The sequence below is a fragment of the Apium graveolens genome, chromosome 7 (genome assembly GCF_009905375.1).
Source record: "Apium graveolens cultivar Ventura chromosome 7, ASM990537v1, whole genome shotgun sequence".
Taxonomy (NCBI): domain Eukaryota; kingdom Viridiplantae; phylum Streptophyta; class Magnoliopsida; order Apiales; family Apiaceae; genus Apium; species Apium graveolens.
Genome location: NC_133653.1, coordinates 4,152,888 through 4,169,802, shown reverse-complemented (window position 1 = coordinate 4,169,802; position 16,915 = coordinate 4,152,888). Strand labels below are relative to the sequence as shown.

The 16,915-nt window shown below is 39.5% G+C and overlaps 1 protein-coding gene across 1 annotated transcript; it reads right to left on the bottom strand.

Moving 5' to 3' along the window:
- Nucleotides 1–301: 301 nt before the first annotated feature.
- Nucleotides 302–2,581, bottom strand: LOC141671135 (5-amino-6-(5-phospho-D-ribitylamino)uracil phosphatase, chloroplastic-like). Its single transcript, XM_074477270.1, has one exon. The coding sequence runs from the start codon at nucleotides 1,682–1,684 to the stop codon at nucleotides 533–535; it is 1,152 nt and encodes a 383-aa protein (XP_074333371.1). The 5' UTR covers nucleotides 1,685–2,581; the 3' UTR covers nucleotides 302–532.
- Nucleotides 2,582–16,915: the final 14,334 nt, after the last annotated feature.

Genomic DNA, 16,915 nt, shown 5'->3' with positions numbered 1-16,915 from the left:
CACTTATACATTTAAGAAACTCCATTTTTCTGTGGCATAGATATTTTAAAACAGAAAAATTAGTAATTACTATTAAAATTTATACTTATGAGGAATCTTTTTGCTATTATACATGCATAAAATTATGATATAAAAAATAATGAAAATGTGAATTTATATCGTATTATGTTTTCAAATTTTGGCTTGATTACTTTGTAGTCATCCAACTTTGCAAGAAAATAGGACGAGTGAGTATTTTTAAACATATTTAGAAAATATTTTGTGAAAAGACATTTACAATAACTAAAAAATTTCTTGTCAATAACACTAAATACACTGGCTCTTCCATTTGCTATACTTTTGAAAGGAATGATGACAGTTTATGAATGATACAAAGCTACTTTTTTCCCTGTTTATTACTTATACAAAGGGAGTATATATTGAGAATTTAGAATCAAGAATTAGATTGTTGCACTATACATCCCGTAGATCACGCCATCTAGAATCAAGAATTCAATTGCAGCACTATCTAGTACTACACATCCTGTACTGATCACCAAAAGTTGTCATCAAATGCGACAGATGAAGATGAGGATGGATCAGCCTCTTCCTCCAACTCCATTTCCAACTCTGGCTCGCCAAATTCAGGAGAATCAATATCGGCTAGGTTCTTTAAATCTACAATAGATAGCTCGTCTAGGCGCTTCACCACTAAGTCAGCAGCCCCAAGTTCGTACACAGGATGCTTGCTAGCAACAGCGACACACTTCATTCTTGCATCATGAGCTGCCTCCACAGTTTGGTTTGAATTCCCAAAAACAATACATCGCTCGGGTAAAAACTGTAATAGCTGTGCTGCATACATGTACATTTCTGGATCTGGCTTTCCTCTATATACATCCTCCGCTGTTACAATTACACTGAAAACCCCTTCAATCCCAATAACCCCAATTGCACTTTCAAGAGTTTTTCTTGGCCGGGTGGATACTAAAGCAATTGGTATCTTGTAATGAATCAAAACATTTACAAACTCTTGAGAACCAGGTCGAAATCTGTATATACCTCCCTGCAAAGCTTTATAGATTTCTTCCTTTCTCGAGGCCATTCTCTTTAGCTGAGAGGGATCTCTCGACCAACACAGAACCTCGGAAATTGCTTGCTCATTCTTCATGCCTTCAATTCTCCGAGTGATGAAATTTGGTGGTGGTGATTTTCCTTCTTCTTGCGAAAGAGCCAACCAAGCCTGCTTCTCAAGGTCTGGATTTTCTTCAATTAAAACTCCCTCCCACTCAAATATAGCACCTAACCACCCACAACCCATCCTTTCTTGTCGAAGCAATGGATTATGAAGTGCAGCATTATCAGCCTTGTTCTCTGGAGGCCACAATCCAGGTTTACGATCAACGTCATTCTCCGACCCATAATTAAAATTCCTAGGTAACCGCTCCTCATCTTTATAAGAATAAGCTTCCTGGGCCAACCCCATAGCCTGAGATTTGACCAATGTCATCCTCCTCATTGGACAAGCAACTTCCTCTCCTCGCGAAGAAGTAGAACAAACCAACTTCCTACCCACAAATTCAGTCCGAGGAATCTTCACAAAATTAACTACCTTCCTTTTACCTCCAACATCCTTACTATAATGTAGTCCAAATACCGGACTGTGCCTCAAAAGAGACGTTGTACCAATGGACTCAACAACCATCTTCCCCGAATAAAAAACCCCACAAGCTTAAGCTTACGATTAACACCTCACCAATTCAACTCAATAACTTCTCTCAAATTCAAAATATTCCCAATTAGACCAAAACAAGATCCCTAGAACTCGACCTTCTATTTATAAAAAAATCCTATCTTTACTTCAACTACCTCAAATCAACCCTTTGAACATGACACAAAATATAACTTAAGCAAACATAAATAACAAAACCAACCAAGAAAAATCACAAATCCACAACCCCTCAAACCCAAATCACCTCTTCCCAATCTGCATCGCTTCACAAATCAAGAAACTTCTATTTTCACAAATATATACACATAAATATCCCCTATAAATCACAAAAGTAAACAAAGTTTATAAAGATCACAACTTTATGCAAAACCCACCAATATTAACAACATTGAAGGGTGAAAAGCTAATAAAGATCGCAACTTTATGCAAAACCCATCAAAATTAACAACTTTGAAGGGTGAATATATGACAAAGATCACAACTTTACTTTATGCAAGACCCATCACAATTAACAACTTCAATAGGGTGAAAAGATGATAAAGATTACAACTTTATGCAAAACCCATCAAAACTAACAACTTCAATAGGGTGAAAAGATGATAAAGATCACAGCTTTATGCAAAACCCATCAAAATTAACAACTTTAATAGGGTGAAAATATGATAAAGATCACAACTTTATGCAAAACCCAGCAAAATTTACAACTTTACTTGCATATATTTAGCATTTAAATTAAAATTATATACAAATGAAAATCAAAAAATTATATAGAAAATATGTGGTGAATAATCAAGAAAAAGAGAAGGAACCTGTGTGGGTGAAAACGAATTGGGAAGTGAATTGAGACAGCGAATGGGAAGATATTTAATAAAGATTATTCTTCCAATCAGACAGTTTTTATTATTTACATATAAGTCCATACATACATAAATTTATTTTGTGGCGTGTACGTATAGATTATAGAAAGAGGGCTTCTAGACACGGTGTTAGGTTCTATTACCCACGTAAAAAATCATATTAAAATTAGAGTAAAAAATCATATTAAAATCGAATTAGGATCGAAATTAAAAAAATCGGAAAAATTGAGATAAATAAGGCCGGCCCAAACCAGAATCAAATCGAAAAATAAAAAAACTGAAACTTCTTTAATGGTTAGGTTTCGGTTATAACATCTAATCTAACCAAAAAAACCGAACTGATTATTAGTATGAATGAACAAATTATTTTATTTTATGCGTTTTTTGTGATTTTTTGAGACATTTTAAATTAATTAACATTTTGTAATTTCAAACTGTCTTGTATATCGTCTTTACAGGTTATCTGGGTTTAGCACTAATGGACTAGTAAATAGTGGCTACTTTCTGTTAGAAAATAGTAGCAATGCACACACGATTTTGTGTATATCTAAAATATCAAGAAATTAATGGTTTTATCAATTTTTATTTGAATCTGGGTAACTTAAAGTTGTGTTCACAAGTATACTATGATGCTAGCAAATGGAGCTGGTCAAATGTGCGGGTTTGAACCGCATATTCAGGACCTGTTCGTACGGAAACCCGTAATTATTCGGCCCAAACCGGTCCGGTTTAAACCCGCACAATTCGTTAAATTAATCGAGCCAATTACGAATACAATACTGGGAAACCGGCCCCGGCCCGCACTAACCCGCCCACACGGAACCCGCGCGAGCTGCACGCGCCTGCAAACCCGCGGGTGTGCTCACGCTCCCCTGTCTTTCCCCCAAGGGCAACCTGCAAAATCACTCAAATAGCAAAGCCTCCAACGTTCCTCTCCAACGGACTGAAATCAAAGCTTCCAACGGACTGAAATCAAAGCCTTATAAATACATACATAATTCAATACAATTTTTTCACTCAATCTCAATTCTCTATCTGCCTCTCTCAATCTCAATTCTCAATCGCTACCTTATATATTTCCTAATTATTTATGAGCTTCACCAATCAGTATCACCAATTCACCATTCCTAATTTATTTCTAAATTTTAACTCGCACATCACACATCACACATCACACATCACACATCACAGATTCACAATCACAAATTCACAGACACAGGACAGGAGCCACAACCACACAGGTGAGCACATCACAGTTCGCATATAGACACAGACACTGAAAAATGGAACAGGGAAGAGGCAGTTTTTCGTCTCAAGATTCAACCCCGGCGACCTCAATGCTACCACCTCGACCCGGATCCACTTTAAAACCGAAGAAGGTATTTTAATTTTTTAATTTGTTGCAATTTTAAAGATTTTGTAAATTTGTTTTAATAAATTTTTGAATGTGTTTTTTAATTCGTTTGGTAGTTTATTTAGTAAATTCGTAAGTTGTTCAGTAATTTTAAAGATTCTATGTAAATTCGTTTAATAAAATTTTTAATTCGTTTGGTAGTTTGTTTAGGAAATTCGTAATTTGTTTAGTAATTTTAAAGATTCTGTAATTTCGTTTAATAAATTTTTGAATTCGTTGTTTAATTTATTCTGTAATTTTTAAATTCCTTTTTTAATTCATTTGGTACATTTGTGCATATGCTACGAGTTCGAGACAATCATCACACATGTGGACATATTTTTCGAAAGAAGCGTTGTCGTATAATCCGAATAGATTTAAAGTTCATTATTTGATTTGTGTACAAAATGGTTGACCACAACCACCGTTTAATTCCGCTCGAGGGACCGGCACTGGAACACTAAGTCGGCACTTGGAGAATATTCATTCTATTACGAAGGCGAGTCACGAAAGCGGAGAAGCATGAAGAGGACCACAACAAATACAACTCGGTGGTTTTATGACATCAACTGAGGGGGAGGTATGCCTTTTTCCTATAGTAGAGATCGAATGATAGAAAGTTTTGCTACTTTTGTTACACTAGTAGAGTTACCATTTTCTCACGGTGAGAGTGATAACTTAGAGTATATGATGAAAACTACGATAAATCCGCCATTTAGAAAAATTCCTAGAAACACACTAAAACGACATACAATAACACAATATCATTGCACTAGAGCACAATTAATTGATTTTTTTCGAGAATTTGGTGGTATGATTTCGTTAACTAGTGATTGTTGGAGTTCGAGTCAAGGTGAACCTTATTTATGTGTTACCGTTCATTGGATTGGTGTCGATTACATGTTACAAAAATGAATTATTGCATTTGATGTTATGGACGAATCACACACCGGCTATAATATTATGTCTAGAATTTTAGATACAATTAAAGAATTTAATTTGTTTAACAAGGTATTCATAATTTCCTTACATAATGCTACTAATAATAACAAATGTATTAATTATATTAGGACCGAAATTCCTTTAGTTTTAGATGGAGTATTTTTACACATTAGATGTTGTGCGCACATAATTAACTTAACGGCTCAAGTAAAAATTTCACAAATAACTAATTTATTAGAATCTATTAGGAAGGTAATTAAGTATCTACGTTTGGCGGGTAAATATAGGTCTAGGTACAAGAAATTGTGTAAAGAAAATGGACTAAGGCCGAAAAAATGGGGCATCGATTGTCCTACAAGATGGAGTTCGACTTATAAATTACTTGTTGAAGTAATTAAATATAAACCAATTATTACCACCTTATATAACGACGATCCAATTCACCAATATGAAGGAGGAATTATTACCGAGGAAGATTGGGAATTAGCATCTACTGTATGTGACATATTTTACTGTTTTGTGCATGCTACTAAAGTTTTTTCTTATGTTTATAAACCAAATGTACACCATTGTATCATTGAATATGTTAGTATTGTTACTACTTTAAAGGAATACGAAGAACATGATAATTTCAGTGATATTATTAAGGATATGAAAATTAAATGGATAGAATACTTTACTGAATTTCCTTATATTTATGGTATTACATGTCTTCTTGATCCCGGTATTAGGAAGGAAGGTTCAGAAAACATGTTAGAACATTATAATGCGGTGTTAGGAATTTTATATGATCATGTTTTATACGTAAATAATTGTTTAAATTTGTTGTTTCGTCCTATAGATATGTATGCTCCAAAAACTCAAAGTACTGTACCACTGAAGAGTAGTGGTACTTCTAGTAGGTTTAGTAATACTATCTCATCTATTCTAACTAAAAAACAAAAATGTAGACTTTCCACTTCATCTCCCGTACCTGCTTCTGCCACTAGTATAGTTAATGAGTTTTTTTTCATATAGTTATGAGTTAAATAATGATTTTGATATATTAACATGGTGGAAGAATCATGAGTTACAATTTCCGGTTTTAGCAAAAATTGCAAAGGATATTTTAGTTGTCCCGACTTTTACAATTGTGTCCGAGTCCGCTCTTAGTGCAGGTAGAAGAGTATTAGATGAGAAGAGATTGAGTCTTGCGCCAGACGTTGTAAAAACTTTAGTTTGCAAAAAAGATTGGGATCAAGCCGAAAAGAGAGAACAAGGAAGAAAATAAGACTCCGACGATGAAGACGAACCATGGATGATAATGGATACTTCATCTGAATCGGGAACCTCAACTAGTGAACAACTCTAGAAAAAATAGTTAATGTAATTTTTATTAATATTTTTGTTTACTTAATTTATAATTTTTTAATGTTTAATGCGGTTTGTTCCATTTTTTTAGAGAGGAGTCCCCTCACATCATTTGTAATATTTTTAAATTATTAAAATTTATACGAGGTGCCATCCTCTTTCAACCCAAAAAATTAAAATAATAAAATTATTATTTAACCAAATAAAAAAATTGAAGTAATTATGAAATATATTATTTAACAGAAAGATTAAAAAACACGATGTCCGAATTATTTGCTATGCAGAACAGCCGAAGGCAGTAATTATTTTCTATGTACTACTGTCTAGTGTGTACTACATATGATTATGTGCCTTCAGCCTACACTATACTACTCTTGTCTCCTGCACTAAAAATATAATAATACTTATAATATATTATATCAAGTAATTGGTAGAATGGAGAAGGCTGGCGGTGCACAGCACGCACGGCCCGCGGGTTAACCGCACGAGCCCGCACAACTCGTACGTGGTTATTCGCCCGTGCGGTTATGACTTCAGTTTCTTCGATTCGAGCCCGGCCCGAGCCCGGTTCGTTCATTAACAGGCCGATTCAGTGTTACCATTTCGAGTTCCCAACCCGTGTGCGGCCCGGCCCGGCACGCACGGACCGCACAAGTGGCTAGGTCTACTAGCAACCATATGAAGGCAGAGCTCAGGGTTCATTTCGTAGTGACTGAAATTCACAATCTTGAAAACCGATGACCCCTCTCATTTTTTTGCTCTCCCCAGGCATTGGCTATCGTTAACGTTTCAAAATATAAATTTTTTTGAACTAAAATCTTCTTATTTCATCCGGTTTTATAACCAAAATTGAATCAAGGTTTTCAAAACTGAACCCAATGGTTCAATTGCGGTTTTCGATTTTTTGCAGAATCAGGATATATATTTTATTTCCATGAGACCTGAAAAAGCCAAACAATATGTAAGAAACTGAAGTTGACAACAAGAATCAAGATATAGCTAGAATACACATCAAGGAAATAAAGCAGTTGTATCATGTATGATAAGAAAAAAATACAGATAGAATAATGTAAACATGGATTTTTAAGTAAAGTACCACCTCGACATCTGACTGGATCTTGCACAATGAAAATGTGCGAAAAATTTGCATTGAGGACAATAGTAAAGCCAATTTAATAGATTCAGTGTATGATGGCAGAGTCTGCAATGTTGTGTAAATTTTTGATAAGCTTCCAGCAAAGAAAATGAGAGGATGAGAGGGTGTTTATTGTGAAATTGAAAAGAGAAAGAGGTAGGAGCATCAACACAACTCTTGTGCATCCAAAATGAACAATCCATCATTTATATGACATGTCTTCATTATCATTCTTCATGTTGCAAACATTGCATTTGAATGAAGATGGGTGTTGGATTAAGGCTAATACGTGTTGGATGGATGTTTAAACTTATGGTTTCGTAAAAATGGCATTAATATAAGTAACAGTTTTGAATTTTTTTAGTTTTAGGGGGATTGATACGGAGGACAAGGAATTCTTTAGGGTTTTCAATCTTATGAGGTAATTCTGCACAAGTTTCGTGGAGTAAGAATTTTGATAACATTGTTTCTTCCCCGATCTTTTTCTCTCTCACTCGAGCCCAGTCCACGTGGCAAACGGATTGTGGTTAAGCTGTGGTGTGGGGTGCCTTTACAAAACAGAACCGGAGGGGGTTGTATCCCCATAGCAACTCCGACGTGAGAATAAAAATGGGTTTCTTGAAGAGAAGAAGAGGGAAGAAGGAGCTATTTCAAAATATATGCAGTGGTGTGTGTATATGTGTGTATAGGCCTTTTATAGGTTCCCAAATTTAGGGTTTTAGGGGTTTGTACCTCTTCATCCTATCCATTGATGATTCTTGGTTGGTGAATGATTGGATGACTTAGATTGCTAGTGGGGCCCGACTGTCCTTTTGCAGCTGGGGTGTCTTGAGATTCACACACGTGGACGGATGGGATGTTGTTGTTCCATTTCTGGTAACATGGGACAGTTGACATTTTGGTCACTTGCCACGTGTCCGAGGGACCACCCTAATTTGGGTTTGGGGTGTTCTCTCCTTGGGCTTTTGTAACATTCTTTTGGGCCTGATTACTTATGGCCAATCATTTGCCTCCCACTCCCTTATGCGGGTTTACCCGGATGAGGGAGTAGTACTGTGGTCCGGAGTTGTGCTTTTTAATTTCTGTAACTTGGAATTTTTTGCATTTTTTCTTTAATTTGTGGCCCTTAACCCCGGGGTTTTGTTGGGTACAAGTCCCCGGGGTTGAATTTGGGTAGGCCCTTTGATTTCTGTAACTTGGATTTTTTGTTTGCATTTTTTCTTTGATTTATGGCCCTTAACCCCGACTTTTGTTGGGTACAAGTCCCCGGGGTTGCATTTGGGTAGGCCCTTTGATTTTTGTAACTTGGAAAAAAATTGATTTTTTTTTGATTTGTGGCCCTTAACCCCGGGTTTTGTTGGGTACAAGTCCTCGGGATTGCATTTGGGTAGCCCCTTTGATTTGACCTGCTATGTACGAAAATTATTGGTTTACAGTCTTTTGTCATTTTTTCGGGGTGTGAGGCGACAGTTTGGTTTCTTGTAGGAACATATATATATATATACATATATATATATATATACATATATGTATCAGACGTTGCAGTTTCCCCCTCTTTCTCTCCTCAAAAGTCGCGCCTGTTAAATAATTACAGCCATGTAATCATTAACTTCTGCGGTTATTTTTATGACGTCCAGGATCGTGCCATGTGTCATAAACCCGCGACCACGATTGTCGAGTAGTTGAGTGGGTTTTTATCCCACTTTCGCCTATAAATACCCGTCCTTTCTCATTTCTTCATTCTTTACGCAATCATAAACACCAAACACTCTCTAGGTTTTTTGTTCAAGGCGAATTTCGAAGATCTTTCTCTTTGAAGTCTTTTTATATCTCCTGCTTTCTTGTAAGTTTTCGAACTCCTCTTCTCGGTTTGCTTTCTCGTACTTGTGTTTGATTCGATAAATAGTGTAGGTTAAGTTTTTCGAATGCATGTAACTATTATTGAATGCATCTGTTGCTTTAATTTGGCTATTTTGGGTTTTGATATTTGACATGCGAAACTGTTGTTTGTGTTTAAAGTTTTGGTTCGAGTATTTTTGGTTTTTTGTTGCCCAAAGCTGGGTTTGTTTTTCGTGTTTTTGTATGCATAAGAAAGGAGGGTTTGATTTCTGCAAACACTGGGTTTGTGTTTACTGTTTGAATCTGCTTCGTGTTTTGGTGTAAGTATGTGCATATGTATAGATTATAGGATACACTTTGGTTGGTTTGATTTCGAAGCTATCTGTTTCTGAGTTTTGTTTTTTCTCTACGTTTTGTATCGAAATGGCATAGACTCCGTGTAGGTATATGGTTAGGAGATTTAAGAGTTGGCTAACCTGAAACATAGATCTGTCCGTTCTCAATTTGGTTTCCCCGATCATTCTTCTAGTGATTCCTCCCCGGAACCCGAGAATATGCCTCCCCGTACTTCCCAGCCTGTAGTTGAGGAGTTACCCACCTTCCTTTTACACCCCGGGCAGAAATTGGGCATAAAAGATGGGTCTTGGGTAGATATAGATCATTATTTTGTTCAGACCCGGGAGAACAGTACCCCTCATGATTACTACTTTAGGGACCCTTCCTACGCTAATAGGCCATAGGGAGAGAACCTTATGACCGTGCCCGTATGGATGAGTTATTTTATAATGCTCCGGGTACATGCTATACCCCTTCTCCTCGTCATCCTAACCTTGGTATTTACACCACAAGTCAAATAGATGACCTTGTTAAGGCAGTATTCCACTTCGGGGATGGAATGGAGTGGAGGTGGCCGAGCCTCATGAGAGGGTGTATCACCGTCTTGAGGGGGATTGGGTAGCCATTCCACTAGAATACCTGCGTAGCATGAGGCCCAACCTTCATCAGTTTACCAAATCCCTTTGCCGTGATGTCTACGGGATCCCCTTTACTCAGTTGGCCCCGAATTTGGTCTAGTGGATATCCTGGTTCTTTGTTTGTTATCATGTATAGGGTTACCTACCGACCTTTAAGCTTTTCCACCATCTCTTCAAAATCAAGAAGTCCACCAATACCCCATGTATGAGTTCACTTTTAATATAGATGGTTGCGGGTTTCCCGCTGATGCCAAAAATTCTCCCGTATTTATGTTGAACTCTCCCCGGGGTTGGCATCATGAGTTCATCTTCGTCCAGGGTGGGGACCTGGAGTTTATGTCGGTGTACAAAAATGTTCTTAAAAATAGCAGGTTCCCAACCCAGCGGCTCGGGGGAGCTGCCTTGGCGAAGATGTACGACTTTGTCGTGGCTCTCGGGGCTCAGTGGACTCGAGACACTTTTCTAAATAATCAAACATTATTTTATGTCAGATTTAAGTGCTTTTATTATATGTAGCATTCTGTTCTGTGTCTTTTCCTTACACGTACTTGTGTTTTTCAGTTTTGGTTTCTGAATTATTATTCCGTTGTGCAGGTCTCCCGTTGCTTAACCATTTTCACTACGAGATGTCGAAGCAATTTTAGGAATTGGATGGTAAGTTCAAGAAGATTGGTGGTGCTGTTCACCTTGACTCGAGCAAGAGGAAGGGAGGTGGTGGAGGAGGTGGTGGAGGAAGTGGCTCACAGATCTGGGACACTAGTTTGTCGGGAAACAGTGTGAGGCAGACAGTGCCGGGGAGGGTGACTCCTGTTGTCGTGACTGGACCTGAGGAGGAAGTTGAAGTTTAAGAGCTGGAGGAGGAAGAGGTTGGTGCTTTGAATCCTCGCAATAGGAATGCTGCTGAAGATGTTGCTTATGGTCCCAGGACCCCACAACGTAGGAGGGTGACACCCCAGGCTCCTCCTGAAGAAGAGAGTCAGAATTGGTGGAAGAGGATTCCCTGAAGAACTTCCTGGCCCGGATGACTCTTGATGACCGGAGGAGTGAGATGTTTGATAACTATGCCACCCCTGAGGACTTAGAAGTTTATGCCAAGGAGGACATTGACACCTACCTTGATCACCTTGTTCGCGATGTCTCGGATGTTCGTACACTTTGTTTTTACGTATATCTATTTTCCTTGTGTTTTTGCTCAGCATTTGTTTTTGTTTCAGGCTAATTCCTGGATCGGCGGTTGTTATACCGTGATCCACAACTATAGGGTGCGGGTGGTGAAGGTGAAGACTGCGGTGAAGGACTTGCCTGACGAGAAGGAAAGGTTCACCAAGTACCGGGAGGTCAAGGAGAGGGAGTCCCAGGAGCACAGGAAGGCTCTCGCGGAGGAGGTTAAAGCTTCGGAGGAAGCTACCCAGGTTGTTGGGACCCTCCGGGCGGAGGTTGAGAACATGAAGAAGGAGCTTGCTGCTAGGCCTCGGGAAGAGGATGCTCTTGCAGCCTTCCGGGGTACTCCTACCTACTACAAAGAGCTCAACAACAAAATCTTCGAGAAGGTGAACATGTGCTGGGATATTGCTTCTTCCTACCTTGCTAAGAATCCTGGTGGCGATATGGATGGGTTCATAGAGTTGTATCTCCCTGAAGAGCTCCGTATTGAGAACGCTCAGGCTACTGGAGAGGGCACTTCCGCGGCACAGCTACCTCCTCCTCTCGAAGAAGGTAATGAGAAGACTCATCCTCCTCCTGAGAATTAATCTGTGATGATCCAGGCTTCGTGCCTTGTAATTTCCTTTCAAGTTTTTTTGTCTTTGAAAGTAAGCATTTGTGGCTTCTAAACCGAATATTTGCTTTGTTTGAATTTGATCCGGGGTTGGTTTGCCCCAGGTGTGTATGTAAATATATTTCCCTTTCCAGCAATTGTTCTTTAAGCTTTTGTTATTTCGCAGGTCCCCGAGGTGGGGTTAAAATTTTAATTTGATAAATTTTTTATAAGTACACAGGGTTTGTGTATTTGTCCCCGGGTAGGGGTTAAAATGTTTAGTCGAATAAAATTCTTATAAGTACACATGGTTTGTGTAATCGCCCCCGGGATGGGGTCAAAAATTTTAAATGATTAAAATTTTTATAAGTACACATGGTTTGTGTAACCGTCCTCGGGATGGGGGTAAAAAATTTAAATGAATAAAATTTTTATAAGTACACATGGTTTGTGTAATCGTCCCCGAGATGGGGGTAAAAACTCTAAATGAATAAATTTTTTTATAAGTACACATGGTTTGTGTAATCGTCCCCGGGATGGGGTTAAAAACTTTAAATGAATAATTTTTTTATAAGTACACATGGTTTGTGTAATCGTCCCCGAGATGAGGGTAAAAACTTTAAATGGATAATTTTTTTATAAGTACACATGGTTTATGTAATCGTCCCCAGGATGGGGTTTAAAACTTTAAATGAATAAAATTTTTATAAGTACACATGGTTTGTGTAATCATTTCCGGGATGGGGGTAAAAATTTTAAATGAATAATTTTTAAAAGTACACATGGTTTGTGTAATCGTCCCCGTGAGGGGGTTAAAAACTTTAAATGAATAAAATTTTTATAAGTACACATGATTTGTGTAATCGTCCCCGGGATGGGGGTAAAAACTTTAAATGAATAATTTTTTTATAAGTACACATGGTTTGTGTAATCGTCCCCGGGAGGGGGTAAAAACTTTAAATGAATAAAAAATTTATAAGTACACATGGTTTGTGTAATCGTCTCCGGGAGGGGGTTAGAAACTTTAACTAGATAAAAAAATTATGCATGTGGGTGTGCAGACAATAATTGTAATATAATCATAAGAGTAGCATCATTCTAATTTGAAAGGGGTACAAAAAATGGCATTTTTCATTTCAAAATAGGCATAAAGCATCGATTACATTATAGGTGGTGTAAATACAAATTTAGATTTCTTATTGTTGAACAAAAATTAGGCAGCCATGCGCACCTTTCTGCTGGTAGAATTTTCTGAGGCGAGCTCTATGCCAAGTGTTCGGGACCTCAGTTCCGTTGAGATAGCTTAACTTGTAGGTCCCCGGACGAAGTGCTTCTCTGACTATGTAGGGCTCTTCCCAGTCGGGCTGTAGCTTCCTTTGGTTTGTTGGGTCCGAAGCCTCAGTGTGCCAGAGTACCAGATCGCCTGCTTCATGTTCTCTTATCTTGGCCCTTTTTCTGAAGTAGAGTTTTGTTTTCTCCTTGTAACTTTCCATCTTTTGCACAACATGGTCTCTTACTTCATCCAGCAGTTCTAGATTATTTCTTACGCCTTCAATTGGATATCTCATCAAAATTGATAATCCGATGTGACGGGGATCCGGTTTCAATAGGGAGCCTGGCTTCTGAACCGTACGCGAGCTTGAAGGGGGTTTCCCCGGTGCTCGTCCTAGGGGTTGTTCTGTAAGTCCACAGGACCTTTGGGAGCTCATCTGGCCAGGTCTTCTTTGACTCTTCAAGCCTCTTATCCAACCCCCGGAGGATCGTCTTGTTGGTCACTTCGACCTATCTGTTGCCCAGTTGTTGGGCTACAGAAGACCTTTTGTGTTTGATGCCCAGTTCCTGAAGATAAGTTTCGAAGTCCGATCCAACAAACTAAGGGCCGTTGTCTGAGACCAAGACAACAAGAATCCCGAATCTCATGACTATAGAGTCCATGAACTTGATGCAGTCTTGCTGGTTGATCGTCCTCATAGCTTTGGCTTCCGCCCATTTAATCATGTAATCGATGGCTACCAGGACGTAGCGGAGATCTCCCTTTGCCCGGGGAAGGAGCCCATGATGTCTATGTCCCAGACATTAAATGGGATTGGAGAGAGAACATACGAAGGTAGGCTCAGGCTCTGCTTGGGACATTGCTGAATTTCCGGCATTGGGTGCATTTATTGACATAGGAAATAGCGTCGGAGTGGATTGTGGGCCAATAATAACCTTGCCTGATGATCTTGTATGCCAAGACTTTTGCTGCCAAGTGGTCTCCACAGATACCTTCATGCACTTCCCGGAGACAATAGTCTGCTTCCTCCGGATCCACACATTTCAGAGTCGGCGCCTAGAAGGTTCTCCTGTACGGCTGATCATTTTCCAGGAGGAAGTGGGCAGTTTTGTAGTTGTCCTGGGGTGGGGTTCCCTGGGACTGCCGGATGTAGTTGGACTATCTGTTTGTCTTGATCCTCTTATCTTTTCCGTACGAAGAACGTTGCTTTGGGGACTCCTCATCATCACAGATTCTTCTATTAATTTTCATATATGTGAGGAAATCATTTTCCTTAATGAATTTTGAGGCTAACGCATAAGCTGAGGCAAGGCTTTGGGGCTCTCTGTGAATTAGGTCCTTGACATAGCCCTCACAAGAAACCGGGTGGATGTTTCTTTGAAAGATGTTAACATCTTCTTTTTCTTCGAGGTTGGAAAGTTGGTTGACCACCTCTTGAAATCTCTTGATAAACTCAGGGAGCGTCCCTCTACTCCTTTGCTGGATGGTTTCCAAGTGGCACATCTGTAGCTCATTTATGCGGTTAGCCCGGAACCTTTTCAGAAACATCTCTTGGAAATCCTTCCACGAGTCGATGCTACGGGAGAGAATTCTGCTGAACCATTTTTGAGCCCCTCCCTTCAGTGTAGATGAAAAGAAACGACATCTCGTAAGGTCATTGTAATCATAGATATTCGAGATCTGCTCAAAGTAGTTTAGGTGCTCCTCGGGGTCCGCGAGCCAATCGAACGAGTCAAAGTTGAATTGTTTAAGACTAGATTCCCTGGGAGTGGATTCTAGTCTCCTGGTGAAGGGGGTGGCTGCTCCTCCAACTTCCATGTCCCCCTCAACTTTCCCCTTGAGGTCCCGGAGAACCCGGGCCATCTGCTCTTGTTTAGATTCCTTTTCGGGCTCGGAATCTGAGGAGACATGAATTCTGCGCGCCTTTCTTCTCAGTTTTGCCTCCTTTTCTTGGACTCTCTTCTCAATATTAGCTTTGGCCTTGGCCTCTTCTTCTTTTCGAATCCGGTCCCGGAGCGAGGCTCTTTTGATTTCGTCTCGGGCATCCTCGGGTGGTCTTTTCAGGTTTTTGGCGATTCTGTCGAGGATCGAACTTCAGGATTCCCCGGAGTGCTCTAGCTGATCCTCTGTGCGGGTTTCAAGTTGGTTCCTTTCTTTCCATAGGCTTACAGCTGTCTGAATCTGCTCCGGGGTCATGCTCCCCCAGGGATTTGTAGAGGTCTCAGCATACTTGTGGGCCACTTTCTCGATGGTTACCCTCTGATCTCCTGGTTGGAGCTGTTGCGACAAAGCGCGAGCTATGGGGGGCTCCTCTTCTATCTCTTCCATCTCGTCGCCCCTAGGCAGGACGACGGTAGGTTGGACCGTTCTCGAGATGGCTGTCTTGCTCTTTTTTTGGTCATTTTTTCAGAATAAAACGGGCAAAAATGACATAAGTACAACGATATGTATGTTTTAAGGTGCGAACGGTACGAAAAGAAAGCTTAAAAGAAAGTGGGGGTGTTAAACTTACTGGGGTGTAACTCTTTCAGGTTCCTGGGGTAGAATAGCACGAATGGAAACGACACCACTGAGCCGGAGGTTCGGCCCCTCCTTCTAGCACCAATGATAACTCTGTTTCTTCCCCGGTCTTCTCCTCTCTCACTCGAGCTCGAGCCCAGCCCACGTGGAAAGCGGATTTAAGCTGTGGTGTGGGGTGCCTCTGCGAAACAGAACCGGAGGGGGGTTATATCCCCGCGGCAACTCCGGTGTGAGAATAAGAATGGAGTTTCTTGAAGAGAAGAAGAGGGAAGAAGAAGCTATTTTAATATATATGCAGTTGTGTGTATATGTATGTATCAAGTGAATATTATCCAACCCTTAAAACCCCTTTTTTGAGGTCTTTTATAGGCTCCCAAATTTAGGGTTTTAGGTATTTGTACCTCTTCATCCTAGGTATTGATGATTCTTGATTGGTGAATGATTGGATGACTTAGATTGCTAATGGGGCCCGACTGTCCTTTTGCAGCTGGGGTGTCTTAAGATTCACACACATGAACGGCTAAGATGCTGTTGTTCCATTTCTGGTAACATGACACAGTTGACATTTTGGTCACTTGCCACGTATCCCGGGGACCACCCTAATTTGGGATTGGAGTGTCGTCTTCTTAGGTTTTTGTAACATTCTTTTCTCCTTGGTTATTTGTAACATTCTTTTCGGCTTGATTACTTATGGCCTATCAAATTTGATACATTTTTCAGCTACAATCGTCCATGATTTTGCTGCGGCTGTAACCGAAAACAAATGATTTACACGAACCTAATTCTTCGTTGCAGGCATTAGAGAGATAAGTGGATGCTCGTGGCTGAAATGATCAGCTCTGAACAATACTATCTCTCTCTCTCCCCCTCTCTCTCCTCTCTCTCCATCTTCAATTCTTGTGCAGTGGAACATGTATAGATCTGCACAAATTTACTTGAAATAATTTATACTTTGCCTCTTTTTTCTTTTATTTTGGAATTACTTGTCTTTTATTTATATACACTTGCATTCATCTGATTAGTCAACTTCAATTGTCCACTTAGCCTTTGGCTTTCTCCACCTAATTTACAAATTTAAAAGCAACTACAAGTCTACAACGGTTTTAGTTGTTGTACATGTCAGACGAGTTGTAATTATATACTTAAAATTACAAATTTGTCTAAG